General features: G+C 41.3%; 1 protein-coding gene across 1 annotated transcript; it reads left to right on the forward strand.

The window, feature by feature from the left end:
• Positions 1-11,095: 11,095 nt before the first annotated feature.
• On the forward strand, positions 11,096-13,013 carry MAGOH (mago homolog, exon junction complex subunit). The gene is made up of 5 exons (XM_010408815.2): positions 11,096-11,231; positions 11,338-11,396; positions 11,617-11,727; positions 12,034-12,116; positions 12,727-13,013. Exons 1-5 carry the CDS (start codon positions 11,144-11,146, stop codon positions 12,824-12,826), a joined length of 441 nt encoding a protein of 146 aa, XP_010407117.1. The 5' UTR covers positions 11,096-11,143; the 3' UTR covers positions 12,827-13,013.
• The last annotated feature ends 354 nt before the right edge of the window (positions 13,014-13,367 follow it).

The following is a 13,367-nucleotide window of genomic DNA, read 5'->3' on the forward strand; positions in this document are numbered from 1 at the left end:
AAGGTGGGCTATATGCCTCAGGGATTTCTCAACCCAACAGTGATAGCAACTTCCGGAAGAAGCCAAGGAGCGCCAGTTCCAGCTGAGTTCTTAGCTCTTACAGGAGGGCAGTAATGCTAATGTGTATCTGCACCTAAGCATCAGCAAGCAGAATGAGAATTAACATGCTTTAAAAAATGATACTCTTTTTTCAAATTATTTGCAGCATTCAAATCTCTCCATGTACCTCAGTGGGAGAACATTTCCTTACGGGATTAGCCACAGCTGCCTGCTAAGTTCCCCACTCTATCAAGGAAACCACTGTAATCTTGTCAGTGGTGATAAGGCAGTGCCTTAGCAGGGAGCTGAAGTTATGTCAGTGAAACAAGAAAATCTCCCTGATAGTTTGATAGGCCCCTGCCTGGTTCCAAGGATGGTGTACACAGGGTTACAGAAGGCTGGACTGATAATTTTGTCTTCACATCAGTTCAGCTCTTCAGCCCTTGCCTCAAGGCTACAAAGTCAGGTGGAAGAGGAGAGGTTTTACCTGCAGTTCTTGGCCAGGTACAACTGAGGCCAAATAACAAAGACATTCCACATTACCCTATTCAGGACTTTATCTGCTGAGTCTTCCAATCAAGGAATTAATTAGTTCCAACCGCAGTAATTTATTTTCATGCATATATTCCCCCACTGGGGCTCAGCTAAAAGCACTTAATTCAAGCCATTACACATAAAAGATGATGGAAAACATTCAAGAAAAATCCCTGAATCTACATATTTTACTAATAAGGCACAGACCTAAATAAGTTCTAAGCAAAGAGAACACCTTGAAATGATGCTTAGAAGATAAACAATACTTGGAAGGTAATATTTAGGTCCAAGTTTCATTGACAGGAATTTTCTTACAAAGGCTAAAGTTGACTTCTAGACTTCCTATAATGAAAAGCTGACTCAAAATTATTGGAAATTTACATTATTGTTAGCAATATCTGAAATGAGTGTCACATTTAAAAGCCTGACCTCATGAACTGACTTCATATTACTTTGATACTAAAGGCATCAGTGGCAATAAAAGTCATGAAGAAGTTAATAATAAAAACTTATTCAATCACATCAGTGGCTGGCAGCCTGTAGAGGAGTGGGTGAGGTTAACAGAATCTCTTGCTATAGAGGTCTTTTTGCAGGAAAGGCCAAATTAAAACCTTTTTGCCCTTTTGGAGTTCATTTGACACAAGCTCCATCCCAGTGTGGTGAGGCATGAACTCTCCAAACTACATCTCCCCTTGTTTCTTCCAGTTTTTTTTAAAAGGTGATTTAAGATTTATCCATACAGACTCCAGTCATAAAAACCTACTTTGTCTCCTGCAGACTAAGAGACAAAAAAAAGGGCTTGGGCTCACAATCCCCAATGACCCCAATGACAGTTACAGTTGCTCCTTTGCCTTAGCTATGGCTCTGCCCAGGACATAAACAGGCAGTGATGCTTTAATCATTACAACTTATATGCACAACCACCAAATAAAGAACATTTTGGTATTTTCTTCAGTCATGTTATCAGTTTACAGAAGCTCATAGAGCTTCAATATTTGCTGCCCAGAGAGGCTGTGGCTGCCCCATCCCTGGAAGTGATCAAGGCCAAGCTGGAATATCCCAGTCAAGTGGAAGGTATCCTTGGCCATGGCAAGAGGTTGGAACTGGATGATCTTAAAGATCCTTTCCAACCCAAACCATTCTATGATTCCATGAATATGTAAGGCCCCAAAATGATTAAACTAGAGAATGTATGATATTCAGAATATGATCACTGGCCTAGAATAGACTCTAAGCAATACAAATAAACACACACAGGGATGCACCCCAAGCCCTATTTATACACAGCCAAAGACGTGGGCCATCTGCAGACCTAGATAAATTAATTGAGAAGCTGTGACAGGAGCATATGATGATGATGATGTGTTGTTTGTAGCACATTACTGTGGACTTTCAGCTACACTATGCCAGGAACTAGCTACAGTTATGGTTTCCCATAGCAACAGGATATACAGGACAAATTGCTCAGGAAAACCCAGCTGAATGGGAGCTGTACCTCCCATGGTGAGCCAAGCCAGGCATTCCCTTGATTTGCAAGAAAGTGAAACAAAGCTCCTCCATATGATCTGAAATACTTCTTGAATTTAGTCAAAATGTACCCCTTTTCATTGCAGCTGGTGTTTTACCACTCCCACACTGCTTCAGACAAGCCTGGTCAACCCAAAGAAGGATGGACTAAACCCACTAAACTTGTGCCTAGATTGCCCTGTTGTCATTAATTTAGTGAGTCCTGTGCACAGAACTGGGCTTACGAAGTCCCTGTCATTCGGTCACTGTCCCTGCCCAGTGACCACACGGACCAGCTCTGGACTGATCATGCTTTAAATGTGACTGCCCAGCAAAGCACTGCAGGTAACACAAATGACTGTGAGCAGACCTCCACTACCTGACCTGATAATACAGTGTCTTGGCAGAGATGGCTTCTCTTTGAGAGTTCTCACCTTACAGAGCAGGTGGGCACTTGGCAAAACCACCCCCCAGAACTGGACAGGGCAGGGATGGGCCAGGGAAGTGAACTGGAGCTTTCTGGGGGGAGCACAAACAGCACAACATCAAACACCTGCTCACATCTTGGCCAAAACACAAACACACATCAGCATTTGTACTTATAGATTAATGTAATGCAGAATTATCTCCCTCTTCCCTCAGGGACCTGTGTGCCATCTGTGTGACCTACACAGGCAGGCTACAAAGGGTTCAATTTAATCCTAAATAGTGGAGCAGCACCAACTAACGAGCAGGTATACAGAAACCTTTTAATTTCAGTGAGTCACTTCAAGGCAAAAATCCTAATGAAGCGAACATAATTTGTAGTGTCAATAGCTATTAGTGCTATGAGGGCTTCAGAACACGGTGAGCTTTGATTTAATGTGTCCCTTTTAGAGCACACTCTACGTGCACAACAAGAACAAGGCCAAAGAGGAATAACCTTCAGGTGCTCCTGCAGATCAGGAGCATCTGATCAGGAGTCTACAGCCATACATTATTTTGATTACCATTCCCTCATTTGAGAAAAATCAACACAGAGCTATCAGAATATTTATGTCATCAGACCCAATGAATCTCCAACAAGATGTGAAATTATATTCATAAAGTATTAACCACTGCACTTTTGAGAGTACCTCTTGGTTTTTTGGGCTACAGGGAATCCATCTTTTCCAAATCAAGCAGTAACTTTGCTGGCTGACACTAATCTTCTGCAATATCAGTTTTGCCTACTTACCCCCACCTCTGCAGCAGCAGGCCTCCAGTATCTCCTCTTCTCCACCAACATTTTTAAAAAGTAAATGCTGATCAAAGTATAAAGTTTGCTTCCAGAGAGGGTGAGATGAACTGATAGGGAAGAAACATGAAATGGGAATGATCTGAAAGCAATGGCAATTAGAAAGAAACAAAGGGCAGCTGGGCTGGAACTGTGGGGGGTGGGGGGGTGATGGCACCAGCTGAGACTTATTCAGAAGATTTGATAATCCTTTAACAAGGAATTTTAACCTCCAAGTGCATACACACAGGTGCTGCTGACAAGAAACAGAACAACTATAAAGAAAAAATAGAGGATAACTTTTTAGATGTGAATTCTTGTCAGCCTTTGGCACCTGATCATTAGTACCAGTACTTAGTATAAAGCAAAAATATTTGGCAGTTTGAAAATTGTGTTCACATATAATTACTATGCTGGCATTCACTACATTCAACAAGACGATGCAAAGAACTGCATGGTAATTTCTGATAAAAAGGCAACTCCTCCAGCCCCTTCTTTACACTCTTGTGACAACACAGGAAGAAAAAGGTGATTACTTTCTTTTCTACCACTACCCTAAAATTAAGCCTTTCCCCACTGACACTCATTTGGCTTAACACCTCTGATTTGATGAGCACATTGAAGTAAATCTTTTTTAGTTCTTCTTTGACCATTTCAAAGACTGCTGGACTGAAGTAAGGCAAACAAGTCAGTGATGAGCTGGCTGTAAAAAAAATATTACTTCCTTAGCAGAAGAGTCACATTATAAATTTCCCATCAGACCTCCATATTTTTAAATATTTTCATTTTTCTTTCTTACTTTATGCAAAAAACTCAGTCACTGTCTTCTACTGACACTTGATTTTGAGACAGAATGCAATTCACTCTCCTAAGAAAAGACAGTAGAGTGGGAATCTCTTCAAGCTCTTGAATAGTGAACAAAACCTGAAAAAAATCTATGTGAACGTAAATGGCTTATGAGGCTAGAACAGCCAGGACATTCTTGTTTCTGTAACCCAAATAAAACAGATACAATCCTATGCAGGCACCTTTGATATACCAGACTGCAGGAAAAACTACCCAGCTGGAGCTGGGTTGACTTGGGACAAGTGATGTTTGGGGGGTAAAAAAAAAGAGAGAGAGAAAAAACTACCAAAACCTAAATGCAGCTTCAGCAGAAATAATGCAGTTTTAATGGACCATGGAATATCAGATACCCAGCAAGAGGATGACCTTTTCTCCCGTACTGAAATAACAAAGCCACAGAACACAAATGCTGATAAACCAACTTCAACTTTACAAAATCAATTTATGTGATAATAAAAGAACAAAAGACATGACCTTTTCTTTACTATTAAATAAACCAAATCCATTCCACTGAAGTCTTCTTTTTGAACAAAAGTTATTGCCTGACCTTTCTTATTCCACTGCAGGATGCAAAGTGACTGGGCAAGCATTTAAGCTCTTTTGTTCTTCCTAAATCAGAGGTTTCTGCCACCACAGAGAGGAAACTGTACACATCTTCCCCAACCCCAATACAGGGGCAGGTTCTGTAGGTACCATCAGAGATCTGTGACATGGCCCTAAGACAAGGGGCAAAGACCACACAGGCAGGTACTGGAATAGGAATGGATACTTAGGCTGGAATATGACTGCCCATCCAAACCAGCCCTGTGTCTCCACAGGATCCTGCAACACACAAGCATCAGCTCATGACCTGCACAGTGAAGACCATTAAAAGTGATATATGTTAATGGAATGTTTTATCTCGTATATCAACCAGATATTATATACAGAACACTGACATAATTTTGTACGCTATTCTCAAAGAATCAGAAGCACAAACTACGTTACCTGAAATTAACCTTCCCTGTGATGAGTTCCTGATAATTTACTGGATTCTTGACACAAACTGTTTTATAAACAGCATGAAGTAAAAATATAATGTAAATGAATGATAATTACATAATTAATATAATGATAGTCTAAACATAATTTTACCTGTAATATTTCTCTTGTGGAGGCAATGCCCAAGTAATGTTCAACAGATGGATGTTGCTGCCTGGGATAACAGCAAAATAGGTTTATTCATTGAAAAGAGAAATGTGTTATTATTTCCAATCCTTTTAATGCCAAGAGCCATCTGTGGGCAAGGCCTTTTATTTGACATAGAAGAAAGCATATGCAAGTGCATTTGCCTGTGTGGAAATATATAAAAATATATACATTAATTCCTGAAGCTGCCATCCACCCCTCTGTTAAACTGCTGTCAATAAGGAACTGCTGGTGCACCATCCCCATGGTTTGACAATATGGACTCATAGTCACAGTAATCCTGACTGACGGGAAATCAAGAATAATTTTTTGAGAGAGACAGATCACTTTATTATGAGAAATAACTCCCTGGCTTCTGGAAGGGGATTACTGTATTACAGCCAGTATCATCCTTTTCATCTTAGTTGTTTCTATTCTCCAGTTTTTTTACTTTTATATCACTGAAAACCTGCCAGTGACATGAACATGGAACAGAACCAATCTGATGGCTCCTAGGGGCAGGAGAGCAGTTATGCACAGCAAAACAGAATCTTGAAAAAGATGACCAAGAACTCTCTGAGATCAGAGGAAAAGGACAGGAGAACACCAAGACTGAGAATTATATGTCCTGGCTGTAAAATAATAATGCTGAAAACCCAGAATCTCAGATTATATGCCTTCATGCATATGGAAGGGACAGTTTTCTGCCAAAAAGCCCAGAGAAGAGGTGGAGAGACTAAATGCTGGTATACTTAGAGCTGAAGAATAAAGAGCATTAGTGAGCAACAAGGATCTATGACACTGCTAATTTCAGGGCCTGCCCATCTATTGCTCCTCAGAACTAGAGACCCCTGAACAAAAGCCATGGGGTACTGTGGAATAGTACATTTACTGATAAAGCAATCTTTTTCTGGATTAAATAAAGGGGGTTGCCATGGTAACCCTGAATGAATTCAGCACATCACCTGCACATGAAGTCTATCTGCAAGGGATCTCTTGAAAGCTGGGGGTTAGCTTCTTGTTTGGGATCCCTGAAAATTGTACAAGGTTTTAAAAAGCAAGGATTGCACAGGAAATGGATGAGACTTCTGCATCCACCAGATCAAAGCCTGCTTGAAGGCATAATTATCTATGTAAAAGGAAAGCAATGTATTTTTCTTGACAAAAATTTTCAAATGGCTGTGAAGATTGGAGAGTCTGATGCATGCGGGGGACAAGCAAGGCTGGAAGTTTTCTGTGAGAAGGCAGATATGCCTGAGGTGTTTCCCTTCTTGCTAATGAAGCCTTAGATTTGGATTTCCTGACCTACTACACCAGTTTCTTTCTTTATAGCATAAGGGAAAAGAAAAGACTCAAATATTGAAATCAAATACATTGGAAGAATGGGTGGTTTAGACATTATGACAAGCATGAGAAAAAAATTAAATGCAAAACCAATTAAAAAGTATACAGGTAAAAATGTTAGAAATAAATAACATTCAATTTAACTTTTTGTCAAAGTATAACAGAGAACATGAGGCCCACTTAGAGCAGCACAGCATGCCTACAGATAAAATCTAGAAGTTTCTATTATATATGCACTGCCCCAGGTCTCTCATCTCTGTAAAGCTTGTGAAATTCTTGTGTGTCAGAAGGTTCTGTCAGAACCTTGGATTTAAAAAACAAACAAACAAACAAACTTGGCAAAGCATTTCAAATAAAAGAAAAAAAAAATAGAACAGTGCTTATTGAAGACAAAGCAAGGCCAGATGGAAGCAAAGAAAAGTTTCGTTGTAGCCCTTGTCTGAAATATCACCTTGAGCACTCAGCACAACCAGGATATCCTTCCAATCAAGGAGGTAAAATGTCCAACACTCCTTTGCTTATTTCCACATTTATAGAGACATTACCCACCTCTATAGGAAGGTCATGGGCTGAAGGCTAAATAAATACCTGTGCTCACTCCCTGCCACCAGGGAAACCCTTAAAGAGTTTGGCAGATTTGTTTAAATAAAATCAGATTACACAGAAACACCTGACTAGAATACAGCACTTGGCTAATCTTGAAATGAAGAGCCTAAAACATGCAGTGACATAAAATACCTCTTTCTTATGTCATACCAACATTTTGGGGAACTACTTAGAGGACAATTCAGTCCTCTAATTTCAGTCTAAATGGGCAGATTCTTCCTCAGAAGCAACTACTGGAGACAAGCTCCCCCATGTCAGCCCTCATAACTATCTCTGTAAAATTTTGAAGTGAGAATTAACACACATCTCTTTTTAAATAAGAGCAAATCCTATTTTGTGTAAGTTCAAGACACAGTTCTACCATGGAAAATAAATAAACCATTTAAGTAATATTTGTTTTCTTAAATTATTTGTGGAAATAAACTCTAAAGAGGTGGATTCATCAGTACTGGACCCCAGATACTCTTCTCAGTTCTCATACACCACTGCACCCCAACTTCCAGCCTTGCCAAACCAAACAGATTCAGATGGGGGCTGACTTATCAAATAAGTCAATTACATTATAAACTGGCATTTGACACAAAAACGATCTGTAGAAAAAGCAGGGAATCAAAATCAATCAAAACCAAAAAGCTTCATTAAAACTCACACAAATATTCACATGGGAGAACTGATCTTGTCTGAGGGCAGGGGGGTGAACCCGGCAACAAGAACAGACCCTTCCAGTCCTGTAAATTTCCACTAATCTGTCTCCTTTTCAGGCACTCATTTACACACAGGAGTGTATGCTAGGCTTAGGATTTGGTTCTTCTAACACAGAAGTCAATACACCCCATTTTTGTTTACTAAGTCATCACCCGTGAGAACTGCCTTGTGAGCAAACAGAGTCTTTCAGTCAATAACCAGCCACAGCAGCACAGCCCTGTGGGGAAAACCTCACCTCAGGGTAATAAGGTTGTTTTACTTGGCACCAAAACAATAAATGTTCCTTCTTACAGAGCTGTATTTTTAACCAAGTAGATGAAACTTACCCATATTGCAATTTCAAAATACAAACGGGGATGTCTCTCCTAAATAGCACAATAAAATGCACAGCTTAGGGTTAACACAGCACCCCCCGGCCCGTCTCTTAACAGCCACAACACACTGCTGACTCAGCTGTATTTTGATTCTCATTATCTCTCACACAATGCAGAGGCAAAGGAATTAACATTCTTCAAACCCAGAACAAAATTCTCTTCCCAGCAACTGAAGAAGTAACACAAGTGTAACAAGGATCTACGTGCAAAGTCAAGATCCTCACCATGGAGCACATTAAAATGCTATGGAGCATGTGTTAAAGAAACATTTTAGGGATTTTTTTAACTTTCAGAGATTATATTGTCTTACTTTTCTCAGCAAAAGTAGTCTTTTCTTACTGAAAAATCAGTATCTTACTGATAGGGGAATCAGTAAGAATTAAAGCCTCTGCAGATACAAGGAAAAAGAGTTGCATAAAATTCTCTGTGTTTGGAGCATGGTTTAACAAGTTACAGACATGGGAAAGTATCAGAAAACAACCTGATTTATTTGCAATCTGTGAAAAAATTCTGCCACCCAGTTCTCCAAAGTGTTCAACATTTCTAGTGAAGAGAAAAAAATAGCAGAAATACAACTATTTCAAAAAACAGTCACAAGTCTTGCAATCTTAAAACTAAGTTAAATTATGGATCCAGAGTAGGTTGATTCATCCAAGCTATCTGCTCTTTTATTGACATGAGAAAAAACCCCAAATAAATAGTAATCTCATTTCTCCCATTTTTCCAAGTCCCTAGGTCAGAGGAGAAAATCATGTAAATTTTGCTCTTTTTAAAAAACAAACAAAAAAACCCCAAACCCAAAGCCATTATAAACCAGTACCAGGATCAAGATTCCATATGCACACTGTTACATTACAGCCCCTCTAGCATGTGTAAAATAATGCTTAAAATGTGTGTTTATAGAGATATTTTCTTCAGAGACAGAACAATCACTGTTTATATATGCTTTTAAGCAGAATGAAAAGAACTGCAATGCACACATTTGTGCCTTTCACAAACACATACTTAAGCCAATGCATTCAAGCATAGCATGTTTGGGATTGTAAATGTGTCAAGATAACCCAAACACCATTGGCAGCAATTCTCTACCCATTGTATCGCCATCAAATATGACATTTATTTTACTTAGACAAAAAAACTAATATACACACAGAAAAAACACATTTTTATCTCAGCTATAATATGCATTTATCATAAAATATGTTAGAATGAATATAGAGAGCTCAAAGACAGTTGATACCTCCAGAAGGAATGAAAATGCAGGTTCTCAGGATAACTCCTAAGCCAGTTTGCTCTTCCTTCCAACACAGTAATTTAAATAAATACACATTAAGTACTGATATTCCTGAAAGGGCTTATAAACAATTTAAATAATTACAGTGGAGTTATTCTCTCACAAAAAAACCTGAAACCAAACAAAACCAAACCTCCAAACGCAGAGACAAACCAGACAGTACTCGGTATTACCTTTAGATTGGACAACGAAGTTCACAAAATAAGCAGGGTAATAATTCTGACAAAAAAATCCTTCAATCTGGTATAAATACAAACGTTACATTTTTTAAGGTTATGTTTTAATTTCTTTGCAGTACCTGCAGATGTTATAAAGCAACTGATTGGCCATTTCTGTATCAGTAGGACTCTTCTACTGAAGGGACAACTTTTAGACATTTTATAGAATGGAAACTCCTAAAGAATACAGAATGCAACTGGGAATATTCAAGCGCGAAGATGTGAAAAACAACGAATAACAGCAAATATTGCGTGACTTAGCCTAGCTGTAACTCTAAGGAAAGCAGAGTGAGTTCCATTAGCCCAGCACTGGGATGTGAGGCACTACCATCTAAATGAAATCACGTTCATCAGTGTAAACCCATTTCCAACACCACCACAGTACAAACCACCCTCCCCCATTCTGTGTCCTCAATTAAAAGTGTCCTGTCTAGCGATGAGCACAAGAGATACCCTGTTTCTGAATTTTTCTTGCAGAAGGGAATGTTTTACAAAAGGACGTGTCTCTGGTTATCTCCTTCCAGCAGTTCCCAAAGCAGAAAAGGGCAGGATTTACCCCCCAGTCCATTTACTCTCAAACCTCAGGCCACCAGGGATGAGGGATCTCAACACACCAGTCCCAGTGAGGCACCAAACTGCTTCAGAAGACAGAAACTTGCAGTTCTTCTCATTCTGCTTAAAAGCATAACTGCACAGTGGGGAAACAAAAATGCTTCTGGGATTAGTTTAGCTGGTAGAGTATAAGGCTGATAATAATAAGGTCGTGGGTTCAATCCTTGTGTGGGCCACTTGCAGTAACACTGAATGCAACCATCAGGACGCAAAACAAATGGCCACCAACTCTTCATTCCTCTTTCATCAGTATGTCTAAATATCACAAGAAGGCTATTATTAGTAACAAGTGAATAACTGGTCCGCCGAGGGCTCGAGATTCTGCCCTGGGGCAGCGGAGGTGTGGCGATCCCTCACCTGACACCGTCTCGTGTCGCTATGGGATCGGCCCGGTTGGCTTTAGACCGTGTCACGGATGGATTTCGGCTCTGTCCCGGCTGGACTGCGGCTCTTTCCCGGTTGGATGTTGGCTCTGTGCCGGTGGGGTCCCACTGAGGGAGCGGGACCGAGCTCCCCCCTCAGACAGGCCTTTCCCACCGCCGCCCGCCAGAGGGCGGCCGCGCGCGCCGCCGCTCCGTACGCGCCCGGAAGGCGCGCGCCAGGCCCGCGCGGTGACGTTTGTGTGCCGGGGTGTGGCGTGGCCATGGCGAGTGACTTTTACCTGCGGTACTACGTGGGGCACAAGGGGAAGTTCGGACACGAGTTCCTCGAGTTCGAGTTCCGGCCCGACGGTGAGAGCGGGGCAGGGGGCCGGGGAGGTGGGCCGCCCTCCCGGAGTGGGGGGTGCCGGGCCCCGGATAGCCCCAGCGTGGTTTAATGCCGGGCCTTTCCCCACAGGGAAGCTGCGCTATGCCAACAACAGCAACTACAAGAACGATGTGATGATCCGAAAGGAGGTGAGGGCAGCGCCGCGGGCTGCGAGTCAGGAAAAGAGCGCACAGCGCGGCTGAGGGCGTTTGTGCCAGCAGAAGGGACCGCTGGGCAAGGCCGCGAGCGAAAGGAAAGCGCTGCGCGGGGCCGCGAGCGAAAGGGACCGCTGGGCAGGGCTCGGGGTTGCATGTCGTTGCTGGGATGTTGTGGGCAGGCTTGGATTTATTTCTTTTTCTGAGTGTCCAGGCTTACGTGCACAAGAGTGTGATGGAGGAGCTGAAGAGAATAATCGACGACAGTGAAATCACAAAAGAAGATGATGCTCTGTGGCCTCCTCCTGACAGAGTGGGCCGACAGGTGGGTGCACAATGTCTCTTCTAATTGTTCTTTAATTTTCATGTGTTGGCTCCTTGGAAGCATAACCAAACTTTTCATTAAAGCCGGTATTGTTTCCAGCCAAAAGGGAAACAAATACTGCTTTAAAACCTGAGTAGTCCCTCAGTGGCAGTGTAGTTGTGGAAGCTAATACGATCCACAGACCTGCTGCATTCAATATCTTTGTTACAGAAATTTGTAATAGAAAATAAAAACCATCACAGCACTGAAGTATTTCTGTAACTGGTACCATGAAGCAGTGAGTTCCTATAACCTTTTATTTTTCAGGAGCTCGAGATAGTAATTGGTGATGAGCACATCTCCTTTACCACGTCAAAAATCGGTTCCCTCATTGATGTAAATCAGTCCAAGTATGTACTCTGCTTTTTATGCTGCCCTTGTTTCTATTTACCAGTCTGTATTAGGATTTCCTGATTATTGGGTACATGTATTTTATATTGTTTCAAAGCATGAATCAGCTCCTGGGGGCACCAGTGCTCTGTGTTGCAGCACAATGTGCCAAATGCCTGTAACTGTGGCGTTACAGGCTGTGTTTTCACTCACTGAGAGGAGACCTTGCTGTAGGAACCCTGTTACACACATACAGAGTCCAAGCTGCCATTGGCCTGTTTGTATCAATTTCTTTGGGAGAATCAAGATACTTGTATTTCACCTAAGCTGAAAACACTGACTACCATGGTTTTTGTTGGTGGTTTTTTAATCCTAAGTGCTGTTGATACTTGCTTTCATGATAAAAATGCATATTTTGTAAAGACTTTAAATGTTCACAGTTGGAGTACAGAATATTTAATCTATCAGTGTAGAATGAAACAAATCTGTAATATCTAAGATGACATCTAAAGAGTCCCCATATAGGTTTTTTTGGTTTTTTTAATACATTAGTTCTGTAACCTGTTCTCTTAAGAGCATCAGTCTTAAACTTTTTTCCCCTCCCTTTCTTCATTCTGTTGTGCACTGCAGAGATCCAGAAGGCTTGAGAGTGTTTTACTACCTGGTCCAGGACCTTAAGTGTCTTGTCTTCAGTCTTATTGGACTCCACTTCAAGATTAAGCCAATATAAATCAGACAAACTGAAGTTTGTATTGCAGTGTCAGCAGTGGGGGTGGGAAGGGAGGATCCTGTTCCAGTTCCTTACTGTTTCTGAAATTTTTGTGTATTTTAGATTATTTTTTTTAATTGTTGTTTTTGTTGTTACGGACTGTTAATGACTCAATAAAAGGGTGAGATTTGCGTTTTTTAATTTCTAAGCTGTGGTGAGATTTCTAACACTTATAATGGTGCCTTCAGAGTGTGGCACTTCTCTTGTATCAGACACACGCTGTACTTGTCTATGCAAGCAGAAAAAGGAATGAAGCCTGGCTCTGTGAAATGAAACTTCTGCCAGCTGCCAAGACAAACTTCTGTTACTATCCTGAGTTGGGTGTTCTGTTGGCCAGACAAGCACAACATCTGACTGCACAGGATAACTGGTTATAGCAGACACACATCACCTTCATCCCAGCCCGGGCTTACCCGCTTGCCTCCAGAGCAGAGACAAACAACAGGCCACTCAGGAGCCATCCAGGATCTTCACTGGTCGTCCCACCCAGCTTCAGAGAAGC

The sequence above is a fragment of the Corvus cornix genome, chromosome 8 (assembly GCF_000738735.6).
Source record: "Corvus cornix cornix isolate S_Up_H32 chromosome 8, ASM73873v5, whole genome shotgun sequence".
Lineage (NCBI taxonomy): Eukaryota > Metazoa > Chordata > Aves > Passeriformes > Corvidae > Corvus > Corvus cornix.